This window comes from Ascaphus truei, chromosome 6, assembly GCF_040206685.1.
Source record: "Ascaphus truei isolate aAscTru1 chromosome 6, aAscTru1.hap1, whole genome shotgun sequence".
NCBI lineage: Eukaryota > Metazoa > Chordata > Amphibia > Anura > Ascaphidae > Ascaphus > Ascaphus truei.
This window is the reverse complement of record NC_134488.1, coordinates 116,724,063-116,742,336: the sequence shown is the minus strand read 5'-3', so window position 1 is coordinate 116,742,336 and position 18,274 is coordinate 116,724,063. Positions and strand designations below refer to the sequence as shown.

General features: G+C 45.7%; 1 protein-coding gene across 1 annotated transcript in view; it reads right to left on the bottom strand.

The window, feature by feature from the left end:
- LOC142497737 (protein-arginine deiminase type-1-like) overlaps positions 1–18,274 on the bottom strand; it is a 48,136-nt gene that overhangs the window by 8,015 nt on the left and 21,847 nt on the right. The window contains exons 2-8 of the mRNA XM_075605979.1: positions 16,592–16,772; positions 15,040–15,112; positions 13,265–13,326; positions 10,311–10,428; positions 9,254–9,379; positions 6,219–6,382; positions 5,716–5,813 (exon numbers count right to left, since the gene is read on the bottom strand). Of these exons, the coding sequence (XP_075462094.1) occupies positions 5,716–5,813; positions 6,219–6,382; positions 9,254–9,379; positions 10,311–10,428; positions 13,265–13,326; positions 15,040–15,112; positions 16,592–16,772 (822 nt within the window). The remainder of the gene's footprint in view (positions 1–5,715; positions 5,814–6,218; positions 6,383–9,253; positions 9,380–10,310; positions 10,429–13,264; positions 13,327–15,039; positions 15,113–16,591; positions 16,773–18,274) is intronic.

The following is an 18,274-nucleotide window of genomic DNA, read 5'->3' as shown; positions in this document are numbered from 1 at the left end:
TGAGGCACACATGGACATCAAACCAACTGGTTATTGCACTCGAGGAAAGACATCTGCCCTGACCTCTATCAGCTCAGCTGTGTCATTGAACATTAAAGCATTTGGCAACTCTCAATTAGTAAATAATATGAAAAGGTGGCAACCTATAGATAGTGACTGTAGAATGGTGGAAGAGTTATCTACTTAACGCAGTAGAGTTTGTAACTATTTACTGTCCAAACAGGTGGGGGTCTTCTTTACTGTGTTAGAGAAAATAATAACAAGGTTTCTGTGTGCGACTCTCAGTTTTGTCTCTTATTAGCAGCAACAAGGGACTAGACCTGTTTGTGCTTATCACGTCAATGATTTAGGGAGGGGTTAATAACAAGCATTAAGTAGAGTTACGGCAGAGTTACTTGGCTGCAGTAATAAAATCATATATCAATTTCAGGAGCCCTCGCTGTCATTTTGGTCACGTTTTGTATGTCAACAACAACCGCCAACTCCAAGATGACTAAGAAACTTCCATCAAACGTGTGAGACTTGAAAACAAGTTTGGCACATTGCAAGCAGAGAGTAAAGAATGGACGTGGGATAACTATGTGGTAATAATAAAAGGTGCGGATACACGGCCCATATAAGGGTTGTGGTCATCTAATGTAGATTGTTGTCTGGCTGCACATACCCCAAACTCAGCCAGCCAAAGGTAAGGTAGACAAAATGATGAACTGCGCAACCCAATACACTAAATACAGGAGATCCAAAGGGTGAAAAAAGCGGAGCAACAGCATGCAAAAATGAAGGGGCTACAATACAAAAGCTACATTAAAAACAGCTTTGTTGATAAGGTGACAGCATGGCGTGAGCAGGGTGGATCACTCTGGCGCGTTTTGCGCGCTTTGGTGCTTTTTCATCAGACCGTTATTAACTTCAAAGTCATTTTAAACGGACTTTACAGACAACTGCATATATCCGTACATTAGGCTCTAGGGTGAATTGTCCACATAGGTAGAGAACAAGCCAAGACTGCTTATTCACAGTCATTGACTCCATTATCTACCGGAGGACTTTATATTGATACCACCCATATATTTTGAGCTTTTATATATATATATATATATATATATATATATATATATATATATATATATATATATATATATATTATATATATACATACCCCGCATTAACGTACGCAATGGGACCGGAGCATGTATGTCAAGCGAAAATGTACTTAAAGTGAAGCACTACCGTTTTTCCATTTATCGATGCATGTACTGTACTGCAATCGTCATATACGTGCATAACTGATGTAAATAACGCATTTGTAACAGGCTCTATAGTCTCTTTGCTTGCACATAGCTTCGGTACAGGTAGGGAGCTGGTATTGCTGTTCAAGACGTGCTGACAGGCGCATGCGTGAGCTGCCGTTTGCCTATTGGGCGATATGTCCTTACTCGCGAGTGTACTTAAAGTGAGTGTCCTTAAAGCGGGGTATGCCTGTACACTACAAGCAAGTGAATTATTTCAAAGCAGCCACATATTGCTATTCTTTATTCAGGATCCGGAAGCACTGATAGCAAGAACTTTGTTCTTTTATTCTACAACTAGCTGAGAGCCCCGGCGTTGCCCGGGATGTTTGTGGTGTGGGTGTGGCATTTGGGTGGGGAGTGGTCCACGCGGCCCATGTGCGGTGGTAGTGCTGCTGTGGCTGTACTGATGGTGATTGTATCGGTGTGCTGATTTGGGAGGGTTTGGTGCTGATGTGGGGGTGCGGATGTGGGTGTGCCGATGGGGGAGGTGCAAAGGTGGCGATGTGTGGGTACTGATGGGGGGGCATGGGATGTGGTGGTGGTGTGCTGATGTGGTGGTGCTGGGGATAGTGTGGGTGTGAATACATGTTTGTGTGTATACATTGTATGTGTGTGTGTGTGTATACGTGTGTGTGTATACATGTGTGTGAGGATGGGGGGGTGGGTGGGAGGTGGGGGGAAGGGGGAGGGGGGGTGGGGGGGAGGTGGGGGGGAGGGGGGATGGGGGGGAGGTGGTGGGAAGGGGGGAGGTGGTGGGAAGGGGGGGGGGTGTGGTGGGAAGGGGGGGAGGTGGTGCGAAGGGGGGGAGGTGGAGGGGAGGTGAAGGGGGAGGGTGGAGGGGAGGTGAAGGGGGGGGTGGAGGGGAGGTGAAGGGGGGGGTGGAGGGGAGGTGAAGGGGGGGTGGAGGGGAGGTGAAGGGGGGGGTGGAGGGGAGGTGAAGGGGGGGGTGGAGGGGAGGTGAAGGGGGGGGTGGAGGGGAGGTGAAGGGGGAGGGGTGGAGGAGAGGTGAAGGGGGGGTGGAGGGGAGGTGAAGGGGGGGTGGAGGGGAGGTGAAGGGGGGGTGGAGGGGAGGTGAAGGGGGGGGGGGTGGAGGGGAGGTGGAGGGAGGTGAGGGGTGGGTGAGGGGAGGTGAAGGCCGCTCCCTCACCCGTCCGGCCGCTCACTCACCCGTCCGCTCACTCACCCGTCCGGCAGCTCCCTCACCCGTCCGGCAGCTCCCTCAGCTGTCCGGCAGCTCCCACGTGGATCTGGGGCGGGAGGCAGCTTGTTGTGGCCGCTCCCCCGCTGTGTCCCGGGCGCTCGCTCCCCCGCTGACTGTAGCGGCGCCGGGGGGGTGGGGGAGGGGGTGGAGGGGAGGAGAAGGGAGGTGAAGGGGGGTGGGTGAGGGGAGGTGAAGGGGGTTGAGGGGTGGGTGAAGGGGGGTGATTGTTGGGTGAAGAGGGGTGAGGGGAGGTGAAGGCCGCTCACTCACCCGTCCGGAAGCTCCCACGTGGATCTGAGGCGGGAGGCAGCTTGTTGTGGCCGCTCCCCCGCTGTGTCCCGGGCGCTCGCTCCCCCGCTGACTGTAGCGGCGCCGGGGGGGCTGAAAGCGCGGGAGACACGGGGAGAGGAGGAGGTGCGTGCGGGTGTGGAGGCTGATGTTCGGGGAAGAAGAGGCGGAGGCTCCGGGACCGGCGGGTATGTGAGCCCCACCCCCCGGGTTATGCATGCTGCTAATGTACACCCCCCCCTACTGTGTGTGTGTGTGTGTGTCCCTGTGTGTGTCCCTGTGTGTGTGTGTGTGTCCCTGTGTGTGTCCCTGTGTGTGTCCCTGTGTGTGTGTCCCTGTGTGTGTGTCCCTGTGTGTCCTTTGACCCGTCACTCCGCCTCAGGCCAATGAGAGGTGTGCGGGGGCGGCCCAAGGGACCAATGAGATTTCCCCTAGGGACACCGGACATCCAGGCAGGCAGGCAGGCAGGCAGGCAGGCAGGCATACAGTGCTTTCACTAATATAGTATAAGATACACTTAATATGTTGAGTGACCGATGGTACGCAAATACAACACACACAATGTAATACACATGAATTAATATAATCTGTGAACATGTGAAAACTCTCAAATGATTTCTCTGCTGCCTAAATTGGTGATACTACTTTCACCCAGAGAATCGTGGGTCATCCAAATGTATAAAAAGAAAGAGATATGGTGCAAAAAGAGAACCGCACATACTGAAATCCAATTTGAAGTCTAAACTCTCCCACTTCAAAGCATTAAACTCACAAATCTTTCTGAGAATGTGGTTGTGTGGATATGGTGGATGAAATGGACTCCTGGATATTCCTCTGTCCCCTCCTCACTTTGCTCCTTGTTGGGACCTCCAATGGAACTCAAAAGAGAAATAAAGCACGAATAGTATAATATTTTGTTAATGCTACAGGACTTTGGTCCTCTCGTCTCTGGATACTTTGACCTGGCTCTATCCTCCATCTCCCATTTTCGTAGCACTCTACGCGTTTCGCCTGATCAAGGAGGACGAGCCAGGCCAAAGTATCGCGAGGACCAAAGTCGTGTGACGCAGAAGTACTACCAGTTTTATTGCCACATTGTGACAATATTTTCTATAGCATTAAAGCGATATGATCCTATTTGCACTATTTTCCTGTTTGGAGTTCCATTGGAGGTCACAATAAGGAGCAAAAAAAGGAGAGAAACGTAGGAGTATCCAGAAGTCCTTTGCATCCATCATATCCACACAACCACGTTCTCGTAAAGATTCCACTTTGTCAAGGTTTACGGTAAACTGCACTGACACAAGCCTCCTTTTTCAATATTTTTTCAGGTGCTTTGAGCAGATAGTAACCCTAATGCAAGCTATGGTCAGGTAATACAATTTGATAACATTGATTGAAATGGCATTAAAAATAATGGTACATTACTGCTGGTATGGGGGGTGTTACAATGCTGCAGTACAGCACACTTCTTTTGAACAAGGTCACCAAATTCCTGTAACATCAGTTTTCAAAAGTTAATATTTATGCAATAACAAAAAGGGGCACCTTTTAAAAACAACCAGCGACCCTCATACTACCACTTTCTTTTGGACACGGCTTAAAAAGCTTTCTTGACTTATCAAAAACATGGAAATCCACGCTAGTGGGACCGTTATACATTGCTTCGTACTGCACTGCAGGCATCTCTGAGGTCCTTGTTCAACATATCATTGAAGCTACTTCCCTGTGCTGAAGAAGATATTAGTTCCCTTCATTTGAATAGAGCTGAACTCATCTCCAGCACAGGGAATCAAATTGACAGCATGTTGCCCGTGGGTCGGAGAGATCAGGGGTTAGAAATGGATTTCCTTGGTTGGGTCCTTGAACTCAACTGCTTAAATAACAGAATCTGCCTCGCTAATTCAACAAAGGGCCATCATGGGACCACCAATCATGGGATTTCTTTTACAAAGCTACATATTTTATTATTTATGTAGAGATTTATCCATTTGAAAGGTTCTTTCCCTTTATGTTCCTATGGCCGAAACCTTTTTTTTTCTAACCCCGTTGCTGCCAGAGTATGCAATAGGAAATAGTTTCAGAATGAGTTGAAGGCAGTGATAGAGTTCAAACGTAACATGTCCAACACCCTTGAAATGAGGCACTTTACCACATGTGTAATGGTCCTTCAGCCAATAACGGCAACAAACACAATGACACCTTCATCAAACCGGATGAGCTAAAAGACCTCAAACACCATGGTCATTACTATTGTGCAACAACAACAACAACAACAAAAATGATATTTTTCATGCTGGTTAATTTAGCAGAAATTGCCACAAACAAAATTAATTCATGCTGCTGTTTATTCATATACATGTTGTGTTGTGTGATACTTTATGGGGGATACAGAGGTGTGCAATGTCATTTAGTCCCTAACACCCACAATAGCTCTATGGTTTGATGGCCTGGGTCTCATGTTGTGGTGTGTTGCTCTAGTCGAGCTCTTCACTTCTTGCATTGAGGAGGCATGATGGGCAGTTTCAGCCATGTAGGATTTTTTAAATTTTCGAGCATTTCAAAACCTGTCCTTTATAGTAATCTTTGGGGAACAGGACCCGGTGGAAGCTCCATGTGCTGTGTGTCTGTTGCTGTGCAATTTAGAGCCCTGTGGCCTGGAATACTGTATGAGCTTTGGTGAAACTAGTTGAAAGGATCATGGTGAAGGTGAGACCCTTCCAGCATGTTACATATCCAGCCAAGCTGTCTTAGGGGTTCCTTGGAACATTCTCCAGGCTAAAAAGGATACCACACCTACGTAAATCTCAAGTCTAATTTGAAACAAATAAACTGGTTGGGGCATCTGGAGTAAGACTGCAATCCTAAATGGCAGTGGGTATTTCAGAGTCGAACAGGGTAAGAAAGGAGAAGAGAAGGAAGACACATCTTTACCTGCAGACGTAGACGTCAACCGGCTTCAAGGTGTTTGGAGTCATTATCCATGGGGAAATTTTAAAAACCACCTTCTCTGTAAAGATCGGATTCGATGTCTGAAGGGAGTAAATATAAAGGGAATTAAAGGGAAAACCTTGGGGATTATACGAAGCCCAGAGCAGAATCCCAGCCCCCAACTCAAAATGTAGATGGCTTTGTTAGTACTTTCATGTTTTGGAGCAGAGCATCTCTACTCTTCATGTCTCTAGAGTCATTTGCGTATTTGGGCCCAAGCACATTTTTATCTCATTATGAGTCATCTACTACTGCTAAACCTGTATACTATTCCTCATATGAGCTATTCATGGCAGCAACCACTTGCCTCTTCCACTTCTCACCACGCTTATTAGGCGACTTCAGCGCAGAGCTAATTCTCGACACCATTTTACAGGTGCCGCACACCGTCCTTCCTTTTTTTGTTTGGACGGTGGTTGCTAGTGGCTGGTCGTCACTCCGCTTACCTGCTCGAAGGACTTCAGCAAGGAAAGGTTTATGTACACGAGACCGGGGAAGCCGACATCAGGGAATTCCAGGCCCTCTACATAGAATTGGGACTCGTCCTTGTTACCTTGCGGGACTTCATAGGACAGTTTCCATCCTCCTAGGACATGATTATACTTGGTATCTGGAAGAGACGTGACCAGAAGATCTCAGTGATTACACAGAGGACCTGAAACTATAGCTGTCCTCTGGATCGCATACAGACACGGCTTCTGCCAGTGCTGATTTTTATGCTGGAATACATTTTTGTTTTTAAAAGGCTGGCTCAGTCGGTCCTGAACGTAACAGAACGTTAGGAACCCTAACGGTACTGTAGATCACGGGGGGCTCAACTCCAGTCCTCAAGCCCCCCACAACAGATCAGGTTTTCAGGATATCCCTGCTTCAGCACAGGTGGCTCAATGTCATTGAGCCACCTGTGCTGAAGCAGGGACTGATTGACTTACCTCCTGTGCTGAAGCAGGGATATCCTGAAACCCTGACCTGTAAGGGGGGGGGGGTGCTTGAGGACTGGAGTTGAGTCAGCCACCAATCCCTCCCCAGGCATCTTTTGGAGTTGATATACTGTTTATGACACGGTTGTGCTTTGTCTTGCACCTGGAGAAAGGTCCAAAGTAGGACCAAAATGACGATCTTTTTGTGCTCTCAATAAAACCTTTTCACTAGTCCTGGGACATCTCCCAAAGGAACCCGTTGGCACACGGCAAAGTACATGTGTTATAGGGGACGCTTAAACCTTTTCAGATGTTCATTTGTAATCCCTTCTTGTTATTTTCATATCGGTCCAATAAAAGATATTGCAACATACACAGACTAACCGAATACACGGGAACTAGTCCCAGATATCAGGGCTCAGCTGCAGGATGAACAGTTCAAATATATAAATAACTTGAGAAGGGAATCGAGCTCTAATTAAAGCTACGTGAGACTCATAAGCCGTGTGTGTATTTAACTCCTTAGTAGGTAGGACAGTATAGAAGTCTCTGTAAAATGGTGACTGGCTCCCAGAGGCATGAATCTAGATTGGGAGTTAAAACATTTTCTTTAAATATTTAAATATTCAAATATCCTTTATTATTGATTATTATCATTTTTTTTGACTATGTATGTATTTTTGTGTTTGTTGCTCAGTTATGTTTATTATTTATTATTATATTTTTTTATTGTTTTATTTTCTTTTTTCATTTTTTTCTTTTTTTCTTTTCCATATTGGGTGTTTTTGTGTTCATATGACACCAGCTGCACGCTGATGCTATGTGACTCCGTTGTTTAGTAGCACGCTGATGCCGTCACTCAGGATGTCCCGCCCAGGAAAGGAAGCTGTAGCACTGGCAACGTGTGGTGTAGCCTGCTACACGTCAGTGCTCCACGACGGGCTGTCTGATGCGCGCTTCCCTGACGAAGTAATTTACGAAACGCGTTGGAATAGGACGTTTTCCAGTCTGTACTCTTTTGAGTCTAAGAATCTGCGTTTACTTAACTTTTATGTCAGTCTATGGACATTTTATTGCTCCAACCCGTATGAGACGGGACGCTTGGAGTGACGTCCTCAGCGTGCATCAGACAGCCCGTCGTGGAGCACTGACGTGTAGCAAGCTACACCACACGTTGCCAGTGCTACAGCTCTCTATCCTGGACGGGACATCCTGAGTGACGGCATCAGCGTGCTACTCAACAACGGAGTCGCATAGCATCAGCGTGCATCAGGTCCTGTGTAAGGATATTACAGTCCTCCATCCAGTGAGACGATGCTGATCTAAGGGGAGAGAAAATCCAAGAACCCCTGGGGAGAGACAAGAACCCATCCCATCCCCAGCCCAGCTGAGTCCTGAGCGATTCCACGCTACTAGCTGTTGTGGTAACATGTCATGCCTCTTAAATATATTTTAATGTACGTGCAATACTCACCTGCTGAATGAATTTAATACAATTTTTATATACTACACTATGAGGTCTTGCGCTGTTCTCTCTTTTTGTTTTTTTGTTCTAGTATTGGTTGCGGAGCCATCCTATTTGAACAGCTGCAGTTACCTCACCTTTACACACGTGAACGGAACAGGTTTTATTTAATTCCCTTGGTCTGTTTTCAATACAACACCAATTGGTTAAGATTATCACTTTATTATTGTTTTAACTGATCACAAATATATTCACACCTATTCTAGGGCATTGGTATATTAATTTATCACCTATCACTGAGAGCAGTTATTTCCCTTTTTTAAGCAAGCTAAAGGGATGAGTTCTGCAGGTGCATATGTAAAGCATTAAGGGAACCTTACCCAGAGGAACTGTATGGTGAATAAAAGTTACAAAACAGGAATACTCTGAGGGTTTTGCCAAGGAAATTGAGTCATTAGGACATTTTATATTGCAACCTATACGATTGCTTTGTAGTCATAAAAATCAAGAATTACAGGAGAAGGAAGTAAAACATGTTTTTTTTGTAGTCACGGCTTAAGTCTTGTAAACGCATTCCTTATCTTCAACAAAGCCGGATAGCCCCTGCTTTTCCGATATAAACGTTCATGTCATTGGGAAACCTATAGGGAGCTGTTGTACAGCATTAAGCCAGTAGTGCTCACTCCAGTCCCCAAGCTCACCCCAACCCCTCCCAACGGGTCAGGTTTTCATGATATCCCTGCTTCAGCACAGGTGATTCAATCAGAGCCTCTGATTGAGCCACTTGTGCTGAAGCAGGGATATCCTGAAAACCTGACCTGTTGGGGGGGGGGGGCGTGGCTTCTGGACTACAGCTGAGCACCCCTGCATTAAGCCACTAAGGGTGTAATTATTTGTGTTACACTACACCCCAGTCAAAGATTAAAAAGCCAGTGACGAAGGGTTCACACCCAAAGTCTCCAAGTGATTGCCATGGGAGCTTTGCAGATTCCATGATACCCCAAAGTAAAGGTTTAACTCCTGTGATCTTTCAACCTTTGTCAATCTAGCGAGATGCAGTATGTAGGACTCATGACGTTTCCAGTGGAATATTTACCTGTCTTGCCGTAAACTCTTAGTTTATTTGAGTCGGAAGATGAAACGTGGAGAACCACTTTGTGATCACCAAAGAATTCAACAGGACCCCTCACTGTCAGAATCATAGGAGACATGTCCTTTATATCTGTGAGGGAGAAAAAGGGCAATGCATCAGTTTCTTCTGGTCAAGATGTATTTACTGTGGCACTAGATGATATAGTGGCCTTTTAAAACGAATGCTATGAGCGGAGTTCTACCTACCGAGACACTTGTCCAAGACAGCAAGGAACTATGACTGAACCTTGAATGAAGCTTAAATACTTAAATGACCTACTTTTGTACTTTTTTGAAATTCTTGGACTTTTATACTGGTCCTGGCAAATGGAGTAACTGAGAAGTAATTTCTGCTCTGGGAAATTCAGAAATATGAAGACCCTTGTTTGATAAAATCTCTCATGATTACTTTCATCCTTCAATACGTTGGAATTGGTATAGTACTACCTATTACTATGGCAGTATGTCAAGTTATCCTCACTGTAAAAGTTATCTATACATTGTCCTAATAACATTACTCTACAAACCTTGCTCATCCCCTAATAACAAAGGTACCATGATCTAGTAGATACAGGTCAAGAATTTGATATCATCCAAAGTTCTTCTGCACAGCTCAGAGGCATTTAAATTGTAACCCAACAGCTTTGAGAAGTGTAGCACTAGTCTGGCTGTGGTTCCTATCCTGGCTCATGGGATAAAAAGCTCTTTCTAAAGATCATCCGTTCATCCACAGTTCAAAAGGGAGTTAAACGTATATTTTTATTTCAAATATAAACATGTACAGTAGGCTCATTTTTACTACCTTCAGATCACCATCAGACACTTCTAAGACATGATGAGACACTTATAAGATACCATCAGATCCCAGAAAACACCTACGGTACTTAAGTGTATGGGAGGTAAGATGCCTTATGGCAGAACACAGCGTCACATGCGTAAAACACCTTCTTTGGAGACTACAGAAAGAGGTCCGAGACATTAATGACACAGTATAAACGATTTCTCTGTAGATGTTAATGTACCTGCAAAATTAGGCATGCTCATATCCACGTTGTCCATGTCATTGGAGCTCTGGTTGTCTCTGTCACAGTTGACCAGCAGAATTGCCCCCTTGCCCTTAGGTCCCCAAGTCCATGACTCCTACATCAATACAAACACACAGGGAGGGATCTCTGTGTTATTGAAAGCACAACCTTATCTAAAATGAAGATGAAGTAACTTTATCTCATCTGGAGGGATAGAGATATTACGAGCTTCCAGTTTACTTGTGTTCAGTTTGTGATCAGAGAGAAACCCAAAATATGATAACATTTTATGAAGACTTGGGAGCAAAATCAAAGGTTACACGAGAGTCAGAATTATATTGTCTGCAATACCCCTACAGGGTTCACCTTATTGGTTAGGAAGCTAATCTTACACTTACAGCATTCTTCCCAGGCTTTTGGGGTTTCACAAACATCCTCTGTAAATTAATAGGTCACAGTAGGAGGTCGCTCTGAGTATTGTGGTAGACCCAGCGTATTTGCTATCTCTTTTTTTCAGGATTTTAAATTGCTGACCAATTTTTATCCCTTGAATATCGGGATCCTGTCTTATCCTGCAGGCCAATGGTTCAATGGTAAGGGCAAAAAGAAGGGGTAAGAGTGGACAGCCCTGTCGGGTGCCACTAGAGATTTTGGTCGGGCCAGGATCATCTCTTGGGAGTTTTAAGGAAGCAGTCAGGTTTTTTTATAGGACTCACACGCCCATCAGGAATGGGTCTGTGAACCTGAATTTCTCCAGAGTTTTATTCAAGAATGGCCGACTAAGTCTAGTCAAAGCTTTTTCCGCATCAAGACAGAGAAGCAGAGTTTTCATTTTATTTACATTGGCATAGTTAATAATGTTGATTATTTGTCTTGTATTATCTGAAGCTTGTCTTTCATTAATAAACCCTGCTTTGTCAATATGAATCAGTGTGGGCAGGATGGAGTTAAGGCGATTAGCTAAAATGTTACTATAAATCTTTAAACCTGTGTTGAGGAGTGAGCTTGGCCTATAACTTTCACATCTCACGGGATCTTTACCTTCCTCGGAAAAGACCATGGTCAGTGCCCTGGACATTTGAGGGGGAATTTATTTTCCCTCCAAGGAGGAGTTATAAAGGCGTGCCATGTGTGATAGGAGAATTCTGCTACATATTTTATAATAATAAGTCACAAAGTTGGCATAGCGCAAAAAAGAAGAAAATAATTAGTGCAGTTAGATGGTAGGTAATGCAGACCATACACAGTGGTTGGCAAACACCACAATGGCATGCAAAGGAAAATGGGGAAGGGGTAGGGGGGAAGGGATGGGGTATGCGGAATAAATGGATGAATATAATATAAAATATAACATATATCACTCACACGGCCATGTGTGAGTGGTGTACACAACACAAGTATTGACAGGAAACCTCTTTCGTCTGTCTTCTAGTAATAGAGCAGTCACTTTCCGGCATCTAAGTGAACCAATATGGGTCGATAAACAGCCAAATTTGTAAAAAAAAAGTTCTCCATCTCCATGTATAATACGTATGGGACAGGCTGGCTTTTTTCCAGGCAAAAGTCACAGGGCTCTCCTCAATCCGGCCAGATCACATCCGATGAGGGGATCAAACTGGGCACCATATTCCACGTGCCTTGGACTACTCTGTAGTTGATCTGGGGCAGGGGGGACCTGCCTCTTTGGCTCCTCATCTCAACCCCACTGCAGGCTCAGACCAGGCCCTGCCTTGTTATCATTATTATTATTAATTATTGGCCTCCCTCTTTGAACGAAATGAGTGTGTCATTCGCTCTCTCAGGACAGTGAGTTTAAAGGGGAAACCCCAGCTGTATTTGATACCTCTTTCCCTTAGGGTCATCGTCACCGGTCTCAGCTCCCACCATTTGTTAATCATGGAGGTTGCTAGGTCACTTGAGTGCCATTAAATACCAGTTCAGTACTGTTTCTGCAGGCTCCAATCACTTGTTCCTTCCAGGAGAACTAGTTGAACCTGGTGACCACGTCTCTTGTTCTGCTTGGGTTCTACAGCCTTGGGCCCACAACTCTGTGGGCTTTGTCCAAGCGGAGCCTTTCTCCAGTTAGGTCCGGGACCAAAGGGCCTTTCTAAGTAGTGGTGTAGTTCCTCATTGGAGATGCTTTCAGGAATATTGTTGGTACGAAGATTTTGTCTCAATTCACGATTCTAAAAATCTTCAATAGTGTTTTTCGGGGAGATTTTTTCATTGATCATTTTATCATTTTTCAGTTATCATATATAATTTTTTAGGGAGGAGATTTTTTCATTTATCATTTTTTTCATTTACTATCTTGTCATCCGTGGCCGTGTGCCATCTTATTGTCTATGTTGTTTGTCCTTTCACCTAAGGCATTTAGGTCCTGTTTAAAGTCCAAGATGGCTTTCTGCAATTTGTGCTGGAAGGTGTTTGTGATATTCTTAAAAACTACCTCCAGGTTCTTCTTTGTAATCTGCTGGCTATCCCTTCTGTCCTGTCCAGAGCCTGAGGACATGCAAAGGAAGGGCAGGAAGAGCCACCAGTACCTTGCTCAGGCATGGCCTGCTCACTCCAAATAAAACAGGACACCTCTTGGGTACCCTCACTCCAAAAAAAAAACAGGACACCTCTTGGGTACCAGATTTTGTATGTGTGGAAGGCATCTCTCTATACTACATGGACATTCAAATCCCTGCATCAGCGTTCTAGCGTATTATGCTTTTATGTTTATTGGCTTGTGTGGCTGTGTGCCCCGGGAGCTATAAGCTCATGCTGCCATTCACCCCAAAAGCACACCTGCATCAATGGTCATGTTGTACAATATCCCTATCTGCAAGAAATCCAGTGGTAGAAGCTACCTATGTACCAGTAACGCTGATCTTCACTCCCAAAACACACAGAACTCCCTTCTGGAGCTTGATCTCTATAGAAGCAAAGATGTAACTTTTCTTTACCTTGTCTTTTGCACCCTGACTCACTGTTCCAACGCGATTCACATCCACATCCAAAGAGACGTCTGGAAGTGCAATGAAAAAAAGAGTTTAGCGGCAGTGCCGTTATTTCCAGGATAAAGAACAAACTAAGGCAAAATCAGGGAAAAAATAAATAAAGTGATATTTACTTTTAGATACAAGAAAATGTCTAATCATAACCTAATCTTCCAAACTTCTCTGCGAAAGTCAGCAATATTATGGACAGAGTTTTTTTTAAGTGAAACTTCTTTGCTGGGACCAAATCACTTTTCTTGAGATGGAAGTGGGTTATGGAAGTGGCAGATGAGGTAGTCGGGCCGTGCATGTGCAGAAGCTGCCATCACATTGCCGGCTCGCACATGCAGATGCGGCCATCGCCACGTTCAAGCACATGCGCACAGCACGGTCCTCGAGTCCTAGCGCATGCGCAGGTATTGTTGGATCGCACATGCGTCCGTCGTCGCGATCAAGCGCATACGCACAGCAGGGTTCTTGCCCCTTTGCGCATGCGCATGCGCAGACATTGTCGGCTTGCACATGCGCAGATACGGCCATCGCCGCGATCAAGTGCATCCGGGCCTTTGCGCATGCGCAGAAGAATACTCCGGCCGGTCTCCGGGTGCAAGCGCAGAGGCTCTAGAGCTCGTCAGCCGTCAGCACGTTAGGCTTGGCAGCAGCATCACCAAAGGAGAAGAGGACACGGAGCCGAGACCACCCACTCGAACACACCCTATCACACACCCACACACCCTGTCACACAGACAGACACAGACACACACAAAGACTGCCACACACACTGTCACACCACACACTGTCACACACACGCACACACACACACACACACACACACACGCACACGCACACGCACACGCACACACACACACAAGGAATTCACAATTAGTGCAAATAGCTAATACAGGGGGTGTGTGCCGAGCATGCGCGTTCTAAGTCAAATTTCTTTGCGTTTTGTCAATGAAATTGTATTTTGATTTTTAATTCAAAACATCACCAACACAAATACAATTTCTGTGACAAAACAGTCACAAAAGACAAAGAAGTTTCACTTAAAATGTGCTTGCTCGGCACACACAATTTCCCCCCCTCCTTTTCTGCTAGAGCGCATTACTTCACAGTGACATCAACATTGATCACTGTCAGTAAGTACTAGGAGTTTGGGTGTTTAATGGCAGTACTACTTATATGAGCACTTTTCTCAAATGTCCCTAGTACTAAGCACTCCCTGCTTAAAGCAGCAGTCCAAGCTGTGTTTTTTTAATTTTTATTATTTCCCCCCCCCCCCCTTTTAACATGTGCATCAAAACAATGCACACAATGATAAGTAATTAGCTAAGTTGTCGATCGATCAGCAAAGATTCGGCTTGGGGGTTCACTAAATGCCTGTCAGAAGAGGACCAAAGATGCAAAGTCCTGTGGGGAAGATCATGTGACCAGGCAGTCACTAGATACAATTGGTGCACTGCTATAGAGAGGCCAGGGCTCAAAAAGGGATGTGCCAGAGCCCGTTTCAGAAGAGGAAGGGCATGTGACTTTGTAAATGATTGCTATAGAAACAAAAAATCTTCGTTACATTACAATAAATTAAAAATGTAATTTAGAGTTGTTTAAAAAATGCTACAAGTATTTTCTCATAGTACAGAACTGATTTATTTAAAAAAAAAAACACATGTAGGATATGTCTGCAGATTTAACTTTATACAGAGACAGAAGACACAACAGTATATTGGTACTGTACTTACCAACACTGGTCAAGTACAGCAAAGCACTGCCCAGCGGCACATCTCCTCTTGGTCCATAATATGAAACTTTTACCTACAAATAATTCAAAACATCGCTGTGTCACATTACTATTTTAGCGAATATGTGGTCTATTTACTAAAGTGTCCTGGCAGAAAAACACGGGCAAAAAAAGTGTATCAATGATAAACATTCCTATTGAAATGAATTGGATGAACTTCTTTGATAACTCTGGTGTAGTATTTTCGCACTTGTTTTGGCCCTTTTTTGCAGCCGGAAAACTTTGATAAATGACCCCCAATGGGTTATTTGCTTCTGTATCACAATGGCATAGAAGATGTATGCATTCGCTCGAAGTTTCAGGAGCAAATATACTGATTTTCAAACACATTTGCAGGGTTATTTACTAAAGTTTCCAGGAATCATTTTCTTGGATAAATCTGGTGTTTGAGATAAATGTGCTCCTTTGACAAATAGGGTGTCTGAAGGTTATCATTTCCCTGTAGTACCACTTAGTACTGTCCATATGGCCAGGGTTGGCCTTAGGGATCTTGGGGCCCGAGCAAGAGAGTCATTGGGGGCCCCTTAGACCAGGGGTGCGCAAACTTGGGGGGAGCGCAACTTTTTCTGTGAGTGGGCGCGGCACTTGCAGAGGCCCTGCGCTCTGCCCCACAACATTTAAATTAAATGCCGGGGAGCGCACGAGGCCTCTGTAAGTTCTGATTTCCGGCGGCTTCTGGCAATGCATCGCCATAGCAACCTGACATCACATGACGTCGTGAAGTCAGAAAACGCCAGAGAAAAGGTAAGCTGGGGAGTGGGGGGCGCGAGCAGAGGGGGGGGGAGAGCAGGCAGGGGGCGCAGACAAAAAAGCATGCGCACCCCTGCCTTAGAGGTTTGAATTTGATGACCTATAACTCTGCAAGTTGGACATTTCTGATTTAAATGGCACTTTACCCTGTCGATGAGGTGACAATTAAAGTATCATAATACATTCAGTGTAATTCACATGTATTACCACTGGAGAGAGGAATATTACAATCTACATCAGGGGTGCTCCGACATGGGGGCGCAAGATTTTTCAGGGGGGGAACGCGGTGGTTGCAGAGGCCCTGCGCTCTTCCCGAAGGCATTTAAATGAAATGCCGGGGGATTGCGTGAGGCCTCTGCAACTTCACTTACCATTTCTCTCATGCGACGCGTCGCCGTGGCAACGTGACATCACATGACCCCGCGGCGTCATTTGACATGGTAAGGAGGGGGGCGCGAGCAGGGGGGCGCCAGGGGGGGAACGTTTGCGCACCCCTGATTTACATAATACATGTAACATTATGTCAACACTGCACTCTAAAGGTTACCCAAGTCATAAACCGCAAACAGTATAATGCAGTTACCTACAAATGTGATACATGGAAAACATTGGCAAAATTTGGTGGACCCCTCCAGTCTGTGGGGCCCCGGGCAGTTACCCAAGGCCACTATTCTATGGTCCTGTACGTCCCCTGGTGTCTCCTCTGAACGAAAAACATATGTATTTGTCCACGGAACAATCACCTTGCTGTCATTGAGCGCCCTGCTGGGGCCGGTGCTAGACACAACTACTTTAACGCCTTTGTCCAGGGGCCAGGTGGCTTCTTTCTCCGGCTTTTTCACGATCTGCGGGTTATAGACCATAGAGACGTCTATGAGGGACGTCCCCCGGGCGTCAAACGAAACCGCCCCCGAAGGGATTGACCTGAAACAGAAAACTTGGAATTAGTATTCTGCATTTTTTTTTTGCTTTTTATTTGAAAAAAAAAAAAAAAAGTGTTTATTTTCTAAACAATGAAACCGGATAAAAGAAGAAAAAAAAAAAGAAAGAAAGAAATTGTGTTAGAACCAGTGGGGCGGGTGGAAACGCCACACACGGGATGGGACTTCTTCTGCATCCGCCAAAGCAGCTGGTTGAGCCGTTTGCGGATGAAATTGGGAAAATTTCGGCTAAAACACAGCCCAATTGGTGACTTTGGCTGACATAGAATAAGCTCCTTTGCCTTTTTATCTGCGCCAAATGAAACCAGAATCAGAAGCTACAATATAGCCGGGTAGCCACTCCTGGCGATGTGTGCGACACAATCGTAGCGCGGTAATAACTTTGCCGTACTGTTCAGTGTGCTCTACAATTTTTTACTACAGGAAATGCTTAAGTCCAAGCTCCAGGACACACAGCAATTGTGTAAGGCTGGGGCCATAGAGGGGTGAGGAGTTCCGAGCCGCGCTGACGCTGAGGCTCGCCTGCTGAAATCTGCGCGATTTCATGCCCATGCAGGCGAGCCAGCGGGCGCGATCGGAGGCGAGGGGAGACGGAGGGAGGCAGGGCAGTGACGTCGCTGGGCCAATCGCCCGCGACGCACCGACGTCGCGGCGCCGTGACGTTGACGCTGCTCCGCGCTGATTGGATGTTTTCCGCCGACAGCGCGCTGAAAAACAGCTTGGCGCTCGGCTGAAAACTCCAACTCGTCAGCACGCCTGCGGACGCTCGCGTGAGCCCCCTCTAAAGGAATCTTCATTGAGGATGCAGGGGCTCAGCGCAGAGCGTCCGCGTGGCTCAGCGCGGCCTGTCCTTCTATGGACTCGGCCTAAGGCGTTCATTGTTGTCAACAAAAAGGGGCGGAAATCGGGAAAAACGAAATCCCTTATATGAAAAAAAAAGCCATTTTTCGGTGAAAATCGGTAAATACTGAAAACGCGGGACACTACATATAATCGACATAGAGGAATAATTATCTTTTAATGCAGCATTATAAACTTCAGTTACTAATTATAGACGAATAATATTAATACAGATGTGATAAATGATAAAAAGATGAAAACATTTTTTTTAAAAGCTGATTTCTCAAGTTAAAATGATGAACCCACAAATATAGGGCACTAAAGGGGCTATTCATTAAACTACGATAGTGCCGATCAGGGCACAATTACATGGAAACGCTCATTAAAGTCAATTACATTTTCCTGTGCAAAAGTGCAGTTTGAATAAATAACCCTCTAAGGCCATGTCCCCAGTGGCCGCTGCGGCGCTTGCTACGGCACGCGCGCCACACACCCTAGCACAGCCCTCTATGGGGCAGACCCCAGTGGCCGTGTGTGTGTGGCCGCGCAAAGCGCTGTGACGCATACGCTTGCAGGGAAGACAAGAATTTTTTCTTCCCGTACCGCGACGCGATCACATGGTCGGGGCCACCAATGGAAGGGCAG